Raw genomic sequence first — 17,374 nt, 5'->3', positions numbered from 1 at the left:
CATAACTGCTATGAGTTTTGACATCAGCCATACCAAACAGAGTACCAAAAATGAAAATATTTTAGTAAAAATACATGAACAATGGAATTTAAGTTGCTTTTTACATTTACAACAATACTACTGTTCAACCTTTACGTCTTAGGATTAGGGGTAGGCGATATGGCCCTAAAATAATATCACAATATTTCATGGTATTTTTTAGCGATAATGATACTCTTGGCGATATGACAAAACACTGTAATTTATTATTTTTTTTTTTCAAAAATACACTACTGCAACAAAATAAAAAATACATTTTATTACTACATATGATATATTTCACACCTCTTACTGAGATACTAAAAAAAACAAGAATTTTATCAGATTTGTACTGAAGTCAATGATCCAGAATATCATGATACTAATAATGCACACCATATACCTCCATTTATCCAGGATTAAAGTAAAATACATTTTTACTGGACAGATATAATCCGTCTCTAGTAGATATACAATGGGAAATTGGGCGGGTGGTATACGATATTCAAGGGTATAATATCTTTCACGATATATAGATTTTTTTTTTTACGAGATTATAGTGTACGACACGATATGGCACACCCTACTTAGGATACTTTCACTACCTAATTAACAGGCAAAAGAAGACATATCATAACTGCTATGCGTTTTGACATCTGCCAGATAAAATGGAACAGATAGGATATTTTCATTTGAAATGTAGACAAATTATAATTCAGTCACCAAAAATGGAAATACTTTAGTAAAAACACACAAACTCTCATTTAAGTTGGTTTTTACATTTACAACAATACCACTGTTCAGCCTTTAAGTCTTATGATACTCTTCCTCTAGAACACTTAAGAGAAAATGAAACAGCACAAATCTGCCCCCTCAGCTTGTTAAAAATTTTGTGAATAAAGCATGTCCTTTAGGAGGTGCTACAATGTTCAAAAGCCATTTTTCGAAAGGAGGGCGAGATCAAGAACGAGAAACACCTAATATGGCAAAATGATACTTCAACATAAGAGAAATTAGATATTAATTTCAATATTTAGATGAACACTAACATGTCTTTACATCAACTTCGTAACAGGCATGTGTGAGCTTGTTTAAACTTTAGAGAGATTATATTTGTTACTTCTACTGATTCTTACTTCTGGCTCTCATCAGAGAGTTTCTTGATGACTTGTCCCAGGATAAACAGACTGCGATTGATATTACATCCTTCCTTAAAACGAGCCCCTGTAACACACCAAAACAATGCTTTTATGCTGTGCATTGAACACACTTACAGTTGAGCATGCTCGAACATTAAAGTGATCAGGCTGAGAAAATGAGCAGCGTCTTCCCTGTTGCATTCCCCCCCCCAATCGAATTGTGCAGTGCATTGCAATTACAAATTAACATTTAACACTAAAATAATAAACAAATTTGTAATAAACAACGTTTTTAAACACTGTTCTTAATTAGGTAAACCAATTGTTGCACAAATAAAAACAAGTAAAAATGCACACAATGGTAAAATTCACATGCCGCTAGCAGGATGCTAACGCAGAGGTTTCCTAGACCCAGGTTACAAATAAATATTGGGAAGCTAAAGGTTCAATCACCTTTTGGTAGACAAGGTGTATTACATATTAAAATGTACGTAAGTCTGGTATTCTGTACAAGTATTTAATGCATAAAATAGAGATTACATCTTACCTTCAGCTCCTGTCTGACTTGCTCGTTCAGAACCAGCCAGATCCACCAAGTTCTATTAATAAACAAACAAGCAGACAAAAACATATAGCCTGAGAACATACTAAATACATACATAAATCAATCAAAACATTGCTTGTGGTGCTATAACAGTTATAATACCACAGTCGGTTCTGACCCTGCAAAATGATTGGCCTTAGAGATGTTCTATGAGTACCATTACCAGCCAGTAATGCACTCTAATCAAATCTCTCCATGTATTACTCCACCACATACAGGTAACCTAGCAATGATGCAGCGCTTACAAGCCAAACAGAACAGCTACAAACAGAGCAGCAATGGAACCATTTTAACTTTTACAACCAAACTGATTGGATTCTCTCCTCCTCTTTAACTCCTTGTGCCTATGCCCGCTGCACAGCAGTGCCAATATTACACATTATAGCTTGAACCTTAAATGTAAAATGTAAAAGACAAATTCAAATACCAAACTCAACATACCAAATGTGAAACAATAATGGCTCCATCTGCATTTTCACCAGATGCTGGGTCACTCCTCTCTCTGCTCTCCAAGATCTATAAAAAAAAAAAAACAATAATAATACTTTTTAAATTAAGATCCCAATCAAACAGTAAAGCCAAAAGTTATCTGCAATAACCAAACAACTTACCATTCGGAAAATCGTGTGGGAGCGACTGCTCCGCTGGTTCATTTTTGTTTTTCCATAATGTCGGTTTTCTAAATACATAGAAACAAATAACTGTAATGGTGTATGACAAAAGGGAAAATCAACAAGGTAAAAAGCAGAAGGTCAAGAAGAATGATTAAAATCCTTACTTTCTCCTTTACGAATCCAAGCCAGGGCTTGCTCTGGAGATGTTACTAGCTCCTCTGTCAAGTCTGCCACATAGACGTTTTTCTACAGCATAAAATATGATGTTTACATAATATTTAAAAAATATATACATTTATACCAAACAATCAAGTTTTCTTTGAAAAGCAAAACATAAATACCTTAGTCTAGGCTACTAATTTATGTAATGATGAAGGGGCAAAACAAAAATTACATCAATGGATCGATAGATAGATCAATAAGATACGTGGTTGATTCAGAAGAAAATTTAGAAATCAATTACACAATACAGCACTATAAAACAAAACAAGGGAATAACATTTCTCATTTTTGGAAATGAGGAATGAATTAAGTTGTAATGATTAACAATAACCACAAATTATAGAATATTCAGTGTACATTGTATAATATGTACAACATATTCTACAACTTTAGCCAAACAATTCATTTTGTTCAGCTTCGGTTTTGTCCAAGGTGTTCATTTTGATGCATCCTTAGTAAAGAAAGTGATACTTACGTAATTTCCTTCTCGGATTTCCAGAGGTTTTCTCTTCCAGCTGTCGCAGAGTAGGTCTGTTACGGTTTCGTTATAAATTTCCATATAACTCACACGCAGCAGAAACTCTTTCTTTGGACACTAGTAAAATGAACCAGAAAATTATAAAAAGGTCAATAAAACTTGACATTAACATAAGCACTGATTTAAGAACAGGGAATTCAAAGTTATATTTGAAATCCTACATTTTTGATTGTTTGAAACACATCTGCCATGGCAAGGGGTATAACGCCAGGGATGTGGTCACTGCCCATCATCGTAAAGGTCTTTCCAGAGGAAGTCTGTCCATAGGTGAATATGGTGCCTATATGGTGAGAAAAGAGAGTCATGTTAATTATTATTTAACATAAATATATATCACATGATCCTGTTTTTGTCTGCTATAGCATAGCTTTAGGATTTAACAGTTACCATTGTATCCTTCCACAGTCGACACGACTAGTGGTTTGGCTATGTCTTGATACAGTTGATTGGTGGTCTCCTCTGCACTAAAAACCCGGTCTGAAGGGAAAAAAATAAACATAATACATTAATTTCATACTAAATTCATGAATAAAACCGAACTATTCCTTAAGAACACATATCCATCCAGTTACTTACCAAAAGCAAAACCTTTAGTGAGGTTGCCATCATCATCAATCTGGTGTATGGCTTGTCTGTCAGCTTTCCAGTACAACTTTACAGACTCTGCATTCTCAGTAGCTGCTGCCTCTTCCTCCCTACATAAACACACATTTAACAATCATAGTGCTGGTCTTTATGAGGAATATTTTACAACAGAAATTATTTTATTTCCTTTATTGTACTCATTTAATGGTAATCTCCCTGTTTCTCTTCTCTGATACACAAATCTTGATGGGTATATACAGTATCAGTCTATACAAGTTTGAACACACCTCTTCTTATTTATCTACTTTCTTTTTCTTTTTATGATTTTTTTTTATATTGTAAATTTAATATTGAAGATATTAAAGATATACAGGAACACGTGCAGATTTATTCTGTAAACAAAAACTGTTAAACAAACCAGAATAGGTTCTATACTTTAGATTTTTCTAAGTACCACATGGAATAAAGTTCTCATTGTCTTGAAGGAGTTCCTGGAGGTGCTTAACAATAGTCACAACAACAAAAATACAAAATGCAGTTGTCAGGGACATCAAAGAGTCTACAATTTTACACACCACACAGATTGAGTACTTTATAACAGGTTAAGCTGTACGTTTCTAAAATGTATTTAAATATAATTTAATATTGAAACGTGATCCATAATCTCTTAGATCAAAACCAAGAAAGCTTTAATGCCTCCATTTCACTGTACCGACAGTGTAACAGATGACACTAGAGATGCAGTTTTTTGACAACAGCTACAGGATTAACTAGCAGTCTTAAACATTGAGTGTGCTTATAAAGGGCTCAGCTGTACGTTTTTGAAGTTTAAATTAGGGGTGGGCAATATGGCCCTAAAGTTATATAACGATATATTTAATGGTATTTTTGGTATAACCATACTCAATATGACAAAACACTTTTTTTTTCTCAAAAACACACTACTGCAACAAAATGAAAATTACATTTTATTACCGCATACGATATGACATGGCACACCCCTAACTGAGACATGAAAAAAAAAAAAGAATATTTAGCAGATTTGTAACAGAAGTCAATAATCCAGAATGTCATGATGCTAATAGTGCACTCTTAATATCCCTATATATCCAGGATTAAAGTAAAATAAATGATAGTGTACAAATATAATCTGTCTCTAGTAACGTTAGATATATAATGGAAAATTAGAAACTCTGAATTTTTCTTTTGCTAAAAACAGAAAAAGTAGTAACTTACACTTATGTGATAAAAGGGGTGGTTGATATGACACGATATTGTAGGGTATTAAATCGTTCACGATATTCAAAAATGATTGCGTACGATACGATGTGATACTTCACTAGTTTAAATATAATTGATTTCAATTTGAGATTTTTCAAATGAAGTGATCCATGAACTCTTAGATCAAAACTGAGAAAGCTTTCAAAGAAAAGCTTAATTGCTTCCAGTTCAGTAATAGCAGTCTGGTGACAGCTAATGTTGAAGTGTTTAATACATAAACAAGTAAATGAATAAATAAAAAATAGTCAACAATGAAGCGGTTTATTTCACATCAGATGAAGGTGGGATTAATAGTTGGAAAATTTGGACAGCTGTAACCTAGCTAGCGTTAGATTAGTTGGATTTTTACATATAACGTTAACCCGAACTAACTAGTTAAAGTAGCTAGTTAGGTAGATAACCTAGATAAAGTAAAAGTAAGCTAACGTTAGCTTGCGTTGGCACTTCACTTTTTAATTTGAAAGAAGCTAACGTTACTGGCTAACGCTTAGCACAAATATTTTAACTGACAGCAGGGTACCAAAAACCTTTTCTGCTTTAAATGACATAGGTTTACTAATAATACTAGCTTAGCTAGCGAGTTAAGCTACTTAATTAGCTAACCTATAGGTTAACGGTTACGAACATTAATAGTTAGTTAGCTAAGCTAGCTAGTTAATGTAACGTATTGTACCGGTGGCAGAGAGGGAAAGGTTGAAGTGAAAATATAAGTACCTGTACACAATAGAGCTATATAAATATATATAAAATAAATATCTCTCTTACCGTTTTATAAGGGGTCGAACCCTAACACACACTTTAACTGCGGACTCCTCGCCCATTTCTCCTCATACCCGTCACAAAACAAGTACGTCTCGCTGCAGCCTGTAGGAAGGCGGAGTTGGACATCCAACTCCGCCCACATCCAACCCCGCCCACATGTGCTCTTGTACGCCAACCCCCCTACTTTTTTGTTCAAGAAGCACTGTGTGCCACGTGAAATACGCATATAACGCCGATGTTGCGCTAAATTTACGCATATCTTGTGAGTAGTTCCACCACGTAGCCTTGGCTACAGCACTACACATGCTGTAGTGTAATGCACAGATATCACAAAAAATAGGCTATATATACAGTACCAGCCAAAAGTTTGGAAACACTTTCTCATTCATTTTTGGTTTAACATTGTAAATAAAGTAATACATAAGGAATCATGTGAACTTAAAAGTGTATGATTTTATTGTTTTTCTTATATGGCATGCTGCTAACTTGTGGTTTATGAGGCTGGGAACTCTTGCTCTTCTTTTTCATCACGTGTGCCATTTCTCCTTTATTTTATACAATAAGCAAATAATTGCATACAACGGTTTGCTGTTTCCAAAAGATCAATTGCCTCTGTCCTGTATATCACAATACATTATACATTAATCTGTCCCACTCACCAGCAGAGTAAGCCATTATTTCACTGCATTAATCCTTACATTTAAATTTGTTAAACTAAGTTGCCAGAGTGTGTAGATTTCATAAATTTATTTTAGACTGGTAAATATCTCCAGAATTATTGATTAGCTATCATAGGAATCATTATTTACTTATTATATAAAGTTAAAACTTACGATATACAGTTTTTGGTTATGTTCCATATGAAATAAAGAGCACATTATCAATCATGGCTTTGCACTGGTAGAGGCTGGTCAAAGGGTGCATCTGATTATTAAAGTGTTTGATTGTTAGATCACACCTGTTCTCTGTACTGTAATGCTCTATACTTCATATTACAGATAGACAGAGTGCTTCTTATCACCACTCAGCAGGGGGAAGCTATTTGTGTCATAGTCATAGCTAATATATAATAATGATATTAGAAGTAATTCTGCATCTTCACTGTCAACAGGGTGCTGAAAATATTACAGATGAGAATGACACAGCTGCACTGTATAGCATACAATTTAGGACCACCACAGAGCAGCTATTATGTGGCTTGTTGGTTATTCACAACACTACAGTGACACTGACATAGTGGTGTTAAGAGCTGTGTTGGTATGAGTGGATCCGACAAAGTAGTGCCTCTGGAGAATTTAAACACCTCATTGTCACTACTGGACAGGAAATGCTCCATCAACCAGCATCATGTGGGCAGCGTCCTGTATTCAGCATCAAGTAGGCAGCATCCCATGGGCACTGATGAAGAATTTGCAGATGAGCAACAAACTGTGCAGCAACAGATTTAAAGATTCTGTCTCTGACTTTTCACTCACAATGTAAAGCAGCTGTTGGTAGAAGTGTCTAATAGAGTGAACAGTGTTTTATACCTATTGTATATTATACACCAGTAAACCATTATGCAACTAAAGTGCCCTAGATGCTAATTGGAGCTAAAAAAAAGAATAATAGAAGCAGAAACAAGCAGGTGGTAATAATGGTATGCTGGATAGTGTATAACGATAGAGTACAATATATCAAATGCTGTGGTTTCAGAAATTAAAAATGTATGTATACATAGCTATTTTGTCAATAATAATAATAATAATAATAATAATAATAATAATAATATCCCTTTCCTGCTTCTCCTCTCCCAATTTTGTATGGCTGACAGTAGTTCCCAGGGAAATTAACTCCATTTACAAACACTTTGTCCAAGCTAATACAATATCTTTATTGGCATTTATTGGCACACTAGCCTTTAAAATGTTTGGTTACATGCTTTGGTCAAACAAATACAGAAGTCTTTATTTAAAAATGCAACACCCAGCCACTCACACACCCAGCCACTCACACACCCAGCCACTCACACACCCAGCCACTCACACACCCAGCCACTCACACACCCAGCCACTCACACACCCAGCCACTCACACACCCAGCCACTCATGAAGCTGGCTGCAGAATCCAGGGTGCTCGTTTTCGCTGTAAAATGCCACAAGCTCCCCTCGTCTCCCATGCCCAACGTAGCCTGTAATATAAGTAAAAGCACACACTTTCACAAAGTAACAAATCTCTCAAGCCCCAATACCTTAAATATATTGACGTACCAATTTCTGACCTCAGGAAAAAATTATCAAAATTTATTTAGAACAAACATACCCAGTATGCAGTCTTTATAAGTTTCTTGACAGTTCTGGCAGCACTGCAGTTCGTACATCCTGCGAAACTCGTCTTTACATGCAGCACTGTGATGTTTTCATGGCACTACACCTGTAGGTTTAAAAAAATCAAGAATTTTAAAATGATTTTAAAATCAGTGAGTGTAATTCCTTTTCTAAGGGAAAACAAACATCTTAACTGTACTGAAATATCATGCTTACTGTCAAGCCACTCGAAATGTGCCCGGGCCCGGAATGATTGTTGTCCAAACAATGTCCCGGAAGAGACGACAAACCAGTGACAGCTTTAAAAAAGCTTTGTCACCCTCTTCCAGAACTGTATCTATGAGAATAAGGGGCATCTGTGAAAAACATTATAGAAGCATGTAGATTTTGATTCATGAAAATTATAGTAATTGAAAAAAATAACATTCTAAGGCTGCAACCAATTACTATTTTGGTATTCTATTAATCTGTGTTGGCACTTATTATTTCAATCATATCCCCAATCTCTGATTACTGTAGGAATGGCTAGCATTTTTGCCTGAAGACTGTAGTCAGCGTCATTCTGTTGACTAATCTCTGCCTTAACGTAACAAAACAGCTCTCTGCTTTTCTATCCCTTTAAAATGATAGCACTCCAATAGCTTATGGGCTTCAAATGCCCTTGAAATGACTAGTCAACACTAGGTCAAGTCGAAATTTCAAATAATGTCAACTTATCTTTTCAGCCCAATTCAGACTTTTGAAAACAAACCACAACAGTAAAACATTTTAAATGGCCCAGTTAAATTAACCCGAAATAAAAAACACACATCCACACCCTTACACCTGTTCAAAGGAGACGTTGCCCATTCTATCTCCTTCATCAGTCACACGTTCAACACGCTGAACTTTCCTGAGAGAAAATATAATAATTAATATAATTAATACCATGCACAGAGGAAGCAAGACCAGAACTGGGAGAAGGTGTATCAGGAGTAGCTGGCAGAGGGGGAGCTGGACGTGCATCAGAAGTAGCAACAGTCTGTGGATTAAACACTTCTGCTATAGTGGTCTTGGTTGCACTGCTGCACAAAGATACATGATGTCTGAACTGGTCTTTGCATAGTATTGTATGGCTGCAATAGACACAATAAAAGTGTGCTGTAGGTGTGCAGTTTAGAGATGAAGGAAACTGTAAGACCAAAATGCACACAACATGCAATTAAGCCTATAAATATTAATATTCTTCACCTCATTATGCCCATCAATTGAGTGTAAGATGTAAGTGCATTTGTTGATTCAAGATATTACATTTACATGTTTATTTGTTATAGCCAATAAAATCAATATCTCTCTCTCTGTTTAAAGAAATACTTCCCCATACCGTTATTCTCGACTGCTTGTTTGATATGGTTTTGTAGATGTAGGCTGTTATTAAATCGCTGGTCAGTGTCAAAACTGAAGCAGGGGCATTTGAAAACACCACACTGGCCAAACCGTGAAGGGTCAGGAGTGGCCTGGCCTGTTGGATGCTGTAAAACAGAAAGCAACAAAACACAACATGAGCTTACAATTACTATATCAGTGCACATTAATTGTAACTACATTCAGTACAAAGGTAATAAATGTGCATCGACTTAACCCTCCTGTTACGTTACGGGTCAAATTGATCCATTTAGTAAGATAGTAAAAGTATTTTTTCTGTATGAAACGTCTTCAGCTTGCCTTTATTTGTATAATTAACATATAACATGAAAATGGTTAATTTCATATTTGCAACAACCCCCTGCAAAAACTTAAATTAAAACGAAATTGTAATGTTATGTTTCATTTATATGTAAAAATATTGTGTTGGTCGTTTAAAAGTAACAAAGTAGTAAAACAAAAAAAAAGTAAGATTTTTTAAAATGGAAAAACAAGTGAATTATCCTAATTGAACTATTACCTCTATTGTACACTATTGTACTAAATGTTGATAGAACAATCAGCAATGGAGTTAGTTATTAAATATTTACTCTTCTGGTTAGGATTATTTTGGTTTCAGAAATATGTTGGATAATTAAAAATGAACCAGGTCAAATTAACCCGGGAATACCATTGCTATTCCTGACAAATTAAATAGGAGGATTAAGCATTGATATCTTCAAATATTTATTTGTATGACTAAGACTTTGAACCAATTTTAGTTAGCTAGATTATCTTGCTATCTTGTTAGCCAATTAACTTCTTGTATAGACAGTTTAAACAGTTTTTTTAGGTTAGCTGACTATAACCCCTAGCTATGCCTTAAAAACAAAACTGATGCCTAGCTCACTACTAGCTATGAGAGTTTATCTGTGATACTATTAATTGGTAGCATTTTAGCCCATAAAACAGAAGGTAAGATAACTAAAGTTTGAATTAGACAAGACTGGGTGCAATTCTGCATTAGAATCCATAAAAAAAACGGCAATATGACTAGCTAGAAGCAAACAAACCACATGGTACACGCGCCGATGTAGAACCTTCATGTGCGTATCAACGACTCACCGTTTAATCATAAAATATAATATAGAAAAACAAGAGGACATTATAAAAATAGCTCTGTTAACTTAAAAAATAACTCAATATTTGTACTTACCGCCATAACCGGAGATATAAATCAGATAGATGCTTTAGCTGCTTTCTCGGCTACAATTCCTGTTTACCGGGAGTAAATGTAGGCGTTCGTGACGGACGTAAGGTGGGTGTTGCTTTAGACGTAAGGCGGAGTTGGACATGGGCGGAGTTGGATGTGGGCGGGGTTGGATGTCCAACTCCGCCTTCCTACAGGCTGCAGCGAGCGGCTCCTCTCACAAAAATACAGAAACACACACAACCACCCGAACCCCGTCGTCCTAACGACTCCTACTGACTGTTACATTTGTATCTGCGCTGGAAAGGGTTTAAAAAATTTAGCGACTTTTGATTGGGCGCCGTCAAAAGGCGTTCGCCCAATCCCGAACCGCCATTCTCTCAGAGGGGGTTCGTCTGGCCTCCAGGGGGCGCTCCAGAGTGAGACCAAAAATGAATGGGTTCATACACGAAGCTGTAGTTATATAAATAACGTTAGTTAGTGTTAGTTATACTGAACAACAGTGTATTTATTTTCTCAACATAGAAACAAACATAACATTTTTAAAACATTAAGCATTTAAATTTTATCGTATAAGCCTTTATTTTATTTCCAAGATATATATTGTGGCGTGGAAGAGGAAGGAGGACCCGTGAGACTCATGACAAGTACTCAAAGCTCTTTATTGAACCGGCTTGCCACTCGCTTACAGCCTTTAACAAGGCTAGGAGAGCGAAACCCAACTCTCTACACAACACAACACACAGCCAGGTCCCCAGACCTTCTCCCTCCCTACTCCATGGTAAATGCCCTCGCCGGCACCCATCTGCATAGCCCCTCCCCATAACCTAGGAAACGGGGGAGGGGCCAACTACGTAGGCTAGGGCACACCGCACACATACACACACACAGACACACAGAGACAGGCACACACACACAGACGCCACATAGCCCCCCCCTCAAGGGTCAGCCGTCCCGGCGACCCCACAAACTCAACATAAACCCCATAAACAACAAAACATGTGTTTTTTTTTTTTTTTTTTTTACAATTAGTCACAGACAAAGTCCCGAAGGCGGGCAGGCGGCCTCCTCACCCGCGGCAGCCTGGAGGGGCCGGGCACAGCGCCGCCTGCCAGCGGCTCCGAAGAGCCAGAGTTCGGGCCAGGCTCAGGTGCAGGGCCGGCGGGCACCGCACCGCTGTCCCCAGTGTCCGTCAGCTTCGGCCTATATGGGGCCAGCCTGTCCCGGTGCACGATCATCGTGCGTCTGCCCCACCGGATCCGATAGACCACCTCCCCAAGTCTGGAGAGCACCCGGCACGGACCCACCCAGGCCGACTGGAGTTTCGGGCACAGTCCCTTTTTGCGCTGCGGGTTGTACAGCCAAACCCTCGCCCCCGCCTCCAACGGGTCCCCGAAGCGCGCGCTTCTGCTTCTGTCCGGCAGCCGACTGGTTCGAGCGCGCGAGCCCGTGCGCTAAATCCAGTGAGGACAAAAGGTCCGAAACGAAAGTGGGCGTGTCCTTAGCGACCTCACCCCCGTCAGGAGGCGCCCCGAAGGCCAAAGTCACCGGCGTCCGCAGCTCGCGACCAAACATAAGCAGCGCCGGCGTAAATCCTGTCGTCTCCTGCACGGCCGAGCGGCAGGCCAGCAGCACGACCGGTAGATGTTTGTCCCAGTCGCGCTGGCCTTTGCTCGACACCATGGCCAACTGCGTCGCCAGCGTGCGGTTAAACCGCTCCACCAGCCCGTCACTCTGCGGATGAAGGGGCGTCGTCCTGGTCTTGTGTATGCCCAAGATGCGGCAGACCTCCGCCATGACCTCCGACTCGAAGTTCCTCCCCTGGTCGCTATGCAGCTCCTCCGGAACCCCGAATCTACAGAAGAACTCTCGCACCAGGACATCAGCAGTAGTGACCGCCCCTTGGTCCGGCACCGCGTAGGCCTCCGGCCACTTTGTAAAGTAATCCATCGCCACCAAGACATAGCGGTTCCCAGAGTCCGTCACCGGGAAGGGGCCCAACACATCCACGGCCACCCGCTCCATCGGGCCGCCGCACTGATAGGGGTGAAGTGGGGCGCGGGGCGCCCTCGCGGGGCCTTTCTTGGCGGCGCACACGTCACAGCAGTGCACAAAGAGCTCCACATCAGCCCTGCACCCAGGCCAATAGAAACGCTGTCTCAGGCGCTTCAGGGTTTTGGTAACGCCAAAGTGCCCAGCCCCAGGCGACCCATGGACTCCCCGTAGGACCGAATCCCTAAGCGCCCGCGGTATCACCACCCGAAACACGCGCTGCCCGTTCGCCGGATCCTCCCAGGTATGACACAGCACGCCATCAGACAGGCTAAAGCTAGCCCAGTTGGAGCGCAGCGCTTTAGCGACCGGACCCAACGGCACCACCTCCTCCCACGACGGCGTGACATTCGCCTCGAGCGCGTGTACGGCCCACATTAAGTCGCGATCCGCCCGTTGCGCATCTCGTATCTGTTCCACGGACACCTGCGCCACCACTACACCGCCGGTCACATCCGCTGAGACTGCAGCGCAATGAGCAGTCTCAGCGGATTTCTCCTCCGCACGAGCGCAATGCTTACAGTCCAAGGCCACACACGGCCGGCGCGACAAAGCGTCCGCGTTACCATGGCTACGGCCCGGTCGGTGCACAACCTCGAAGCTAAACTCCTGAAGCCTAGATATCCAGCGTGCGAGCTGGCCCTCGGGCTCGCGGAAACGCATGAGCCACTGAAGCGAGGCGTGGTTGGTGCGCAGCAGAAACGGGACCCCATACACATACGGTCGGAAATGCTTAAGGCCCTCGACCACCGCGAGTAGCTCCCGGCGCGTCACGCAATAGTTACGCTCCGCCTTGTCCAGGCGGCGACTATAGTAAGCTATTACGCGCTCTGAGCCATCCTGAACCTGCGATAGAACCGCTCCGAGGCCACGGTCGCTCGCATCCGTATCCACAATGAAGCTCTCCGACATATTCGGATACGCAAGAACGGGAGCATTGCATAGACGGCTTTTTAGCTCCCCGAACGCTCGCTCCGCCTCGTCAGACCAACGGAATGTCACACCCGGTCTAGTTAAATTGTGAAGCGGTGCCGCCACGTCCGCGAACCCCCTGATAAACCGCCTGTAATACGACGCGAGCCCCACAAAACTACGAACCATTTTCGCGTTACGTGGGACAGGCCAGTCACGGACCGCCTCCGTCTTTTTAGGGTCGGTTTCCACACCAGCACCGCTCACTACATGGCCCAGAAAATTCACGCGCTGCCTCAGCAAGTTACACTTCGCCGGGTTGAGCTTCAGGTTAGCCGCCTGAATCGCGCCGAGCACCACCTCGAGGTGAGAGAGCGCGGAGTCGAAGTCGGTCCCGTGCGCCATGACGTCATCCAGGTAAACAACGCAGCACGAACGCGGGATCCCGCTTAACACGCGCTCCATAAGACGCTCGAAAGTAGCCGGCGAGTTACACAACCCAAACGGGAGCACCGTGAAATGCCATAGAGCCGAGCCAAGCGAGAAAGCGGTTTTCTCCCTATCCCCTTCAGCCAGGGGCACCAACCTTCAGCCAATACCCGCTCCTCAAATCTAGCGAGCTGAACCAGGCTGAGCCTGACAGCTGATCTAGCGTATCGTCGATCCTGGGAAGCGGATAAGAGTCGAGCTTCGTGACGGCGTTAAGTCGGCGATAATCAACACAAAAACGCCAATTCCCGTCCTTCTTTTTTGCAAGGACCACCGGGGCCGACCACGGGCTGCTCGAAGGCTCAATAACGCCCGCACTCGCCATATCACGGACTAACTGCTCAGCCGCCACGCGTTTCGCAAATGCCAGACGGTGCGGTCTCAGCCTGATGGGCTGGGCGTCGCCTGTGTTTATAGAATGAAACGCGAGGCTAGTCCTAGTACACTCGCGCTCAGACACAGCGAAGCTAGCGCGAAAACGCTCAATCAGGTCGCGTAAGCGCAGTTGTTGGGGCTCTGATAAGCCCACACAACTGCGCTCCAGCATCTCTTCAATCGGATCGATAATTAACCCCTCATCTAACGGACCCTCGACCGTAACGTGCACCGAATCACACACATTGCCACCCCCAGGTTCACTTACCCCGCACTCGTCGCATTTCTCTACGGGGAGTCCAGTCACCAGCACCGAGCCCCGTGCACAGTCAATAACGGCTCCAACGCGTGCGAGCAGGTCCTTGCCCAGAATGCACGGGTCGTTGATGTGCCCGACCCAGAACTCCTGCTGAAAGGGGCCCTTGCCAACATCAACAGTCAGCTCCGTTAATCCCAGGAGAGCGATAGGATCTCCGGTGGCCGAAGAGAGAGCGATGCGCCGGCTGCAGTCCATCCCAAACTCGCCTGCCACATCCATCGCGAGCTCAGGCTTTATCAGCGAGACTGACGAGCCCGTGTCCACCAGCGCGTCCACCGTTACTCCATTCAGCGTGTACTTCAGAAAATAGCCGCCGGGTCCGACAGCTCCGTGATCAGGTCCCGAGGGTAATCCTAGAATCCCTGGGGCCACCGTAACCCTCACTTGGTGGTCCCAGCTCCGTTTCCCCGACCGGCCGCACTGCGCTCGCTTGTGGCCACGCCCCCCGCAATGCCAGCACTCCAGTTGCGCATCAGGCCGGCTCCGCCTCCATCTCGGTGGATCATGGGCTCCGGGCGACGCCCCCCACGGTCCCGGATGGCTGGACAGGATGAGTTCGGACCGCTCAGCCACCTCCACCGCGGCCTCCAGGGTCTGCGGGTCGGCCAGTCTCACATGTTTGCGCAGCTCGCCTGGCTCCAGGGCGCGCAGGAAATTATCCAGCGCGAGACTTCTCTGAGCCGCTCGCGGGAATGCCGGATAAGCTTGGCGGGTTAGCAGAGCCATCTCAGATGCCAGCACGCCCAAAGTCTCTCCCCGCTGCCGGCGCCGGTCCGCCACTAGCATTTTGGCGGCCGCCTCGGAAGGTTGGCGGCTGAAGCGGGTTCTCAGCGCCCGTGTCAAGTCAGACAGCTCGCAGCGGCACTCCGCGGGGAGCTCGATCAGCACCCTCAGTGCGTCTCCCTGCAGCGCCAGACAGAGGTTGGCCGCCGTCTCAGCATCCGTCCAGCCCGCACGGCCCGCCACGATCTCCAGCTGAACTTCGAAGGCCGTCCAGTCAGCGCTGCCGTCATAGCATGCCAGGCGGGGATGAGCCGTCAAGCTCGCCGTCAGCGCGCCGTCCATTCTGGGAGCCAGCGCCGCCGTCTCCACGCCATCCGCTCCGCGAGCCAGCGCTGACGTCATCGCGCCGTCCACTCCGTGAGCCGGTGCCGCCGTCCTCGCGCCATCCGCTCCGCGGGCTCGACCTTCGGACAGCCTGCTGGCGCCGTCAGTTCTGGGTCCGCTCCGCTGGCGAGTCTTGCCTCTCGTCCGCTGGTCCGCCGTTATCCTCTTCAGCCGTTCGATTTCCCCTGCCAGCTCCTCCATATCATCCAGCAGGGCCGCTTCTGACACCAAATGTGGCGTGGAAGAGGAAGGAGGACCCGTGAGACTCATGACAAGTACTCAAAGCTCTTTATTGAACCGGCTTGCCACTCGCTTACAGCCTTTAACAAGGCTAGGAGAGCGAAACCCAACTCTCTACACAACACAACACACAGCCAGGTCCCCAGACCTTCTCCCTCCCTACTCCATGGTAAATGCCCTCGCCGGCACCCATCTGCATAGCCCCTCCCCATAACCTAGGAAACGGGGGAGGGGCCAACTACGTAGGCTAGGGCACACCGCACACATACACACACACAGACACACAGAGACAGGCACACACACACAGACGCCACAATATTCATCATATAGTCATCAAGCAGTAACAAGAGGTACAGATGTACAGACTGTTGTCAGGTTAACAACCAAAAGTACATACCCATACCAGAAGGAAAAAACAGAGATAAGACAAACAACAAAAAAAGAAAAAGAATAATACACTTTATTAAAATTCTTTAATCACATTGATTATATTTAGTGTCTTTTAATTATTTGAATATTCTATAAGAAAAACATAATGTTTGAATTCTTCAAAATAGACATACATATATATATATATATATATATATATATATATATATATATATATATATATATATATATATATATATATGTATGCAATAATATGCGAAGAAGTATATTTGACTGTTTACAGTCTTACTATATTCTTACATTCTTGTGGTAAGCTTTTTAAAACATATTTTTTGAAAAAAAAATTTTTTTTCATTTGTTGCCTTTGGGCGGTAGCATTATTTGGATCATTTTTGCTAGGGCCATCCTGATAAACCAGTGGGGATTCAAATAATCAGCTTATTATTAAAATCTAAAAAATGTCTTAAAAATAAACTTTCCAAAGAAAAAGTCTCTCAAGCAGTGATGTAATGTTTTTCTCCCCCCAAAAAATAATTTATGTCATAAAGGGGTTAAAACTTGTTTTGATACTTTTTGAAGTTAGAAAGCTTAAAAATGTATAAAACTCGGTTTTGAGAGAGACAGTTTTACTTTTTGAATATTGTCTTCGTCAAATGTAAAACAAGTATACTAGCTGCATAATTTTGACACACTGTATCCCACAGTGTCACAATGTGATTCTTAATGAATGAATTTCTTAAAGAATTGACCTTTAGAAAATCTCTAAAATTATTTTTTATATATAAAAAGGTTTTATCTTTCTCCTGGGAATATACTGTTTTGTAGATA

At 42.7% G+C, this 17,374-nt stretch overlaps 1 protein-coding gene and 1 long non-coding RNA gene across 10 annotated transcripts in view; both read right to left on the bottom strand.

Moving 5' to 3' along the window:
- LOC125785702 (centromere-associated protein E-like) overlaps window positions 1-5,845 on the bottom strand; it is a 169,506-nt gene extending 163,661 nt beyond the window's left edge. For all 7 annotated transcript variants that reach the window (XR_007428034.1, XR_007428032.1, XR_007428035.1 and 4 more), the window contains exons 1-10: window positions 5,767-5,845; window positions 3,712-3,830; window positions 3,523-3,612; window positions 3,297-3,415; window positions 3,073-3,192; window positions 2,540-2,621; window positions 2,373-2,440; window positions 2,203-2,277; window positions 1,705-1,756; window positions 1,155-1,242 (exon numbers count right to left, since the gene is read on the bottom strand). Coding sequence is in view for 4 of the 7 variants with exons in the window: in XM_049469759.1 (XP_049325716.1) it covers window positions 1,155-1,242; window positions 1,705-1,756; window positions 2,203-2,277; window positions 2,373-2,440; window positions 2,540-2,621; window positions 3,073-3,192; window positions 3,297-3,415; window positions 3,523-3,612; window positions 3,712-3,830; window positions 5,767-5,822 (869 nt within the window). In the remaining 3 variants the exon portion in view is untranslated. The remainder of the gene's footprint in view (window positions 1-1,154; window positions 1,243-1,704; window positions 1,757-2,202; window positions 2,278-2,372; window positions 2,441-2,539; window positions 2,622-3,072; window positions 3,193-3,296; window positions 3,416-3,522; window positions 3,613-3,711; window positions 3,831-5,766) is intronic.
- A 1,512-nt stretch (window positions 5,846-7,357) lies between these two features.
- LOC125785971 (uncharacterized) lies at window positions 7,358-9,569 on the bottom strand. Of its 3 annotated transcripts, none has more exons than XR_007428231.1 (5): window positions 9,433-9,569; window positions 8,887-8,961; window positions 8,286-8,406; window positions 8,065-8,175; window positions 7,358-7,933 (listed from the first exon to the last, which is right to left on the bottom strand). It is a non-coding gene; the product is annotated as an uncharacterized LOC125785971 (long non-coding RNA). The 3 variants fall into 3 exon arrangements; XR_007428230.1 differs by having other exon boundaries at window positions 8,286-8,425; window positions 8,895-8,961; XR_007428229.1 differs by having other exon boundaries at window positions 8,895-8,961.
- Between the last annotated feature and the right edge of the window lie 7,805 nt (window positions 9,570-17,374).

This window comes from Astyanax mexicanus, chromosome 21 (genome assembly GCF_023375975.1).
Source record: "Astyanax mexicanus isolate ESR-SI-001 chromosome 21, AstMex3_surface, whole genome shotgun sequence".
In the NCBI taxonomy this organism is placed as follows: domain Eukaryota; kingdom Metazoa; phylum Chordata; class Actinopteri; order Characiformes; family Acestrorhamphidae; genus Astyanax; species Astyanax mexicanus.
The sequence above is the reverse complement of the archived record's forward strand: the minus strand, read 5'-3'. Positions and strand labels throughout refer to the sequence as shown.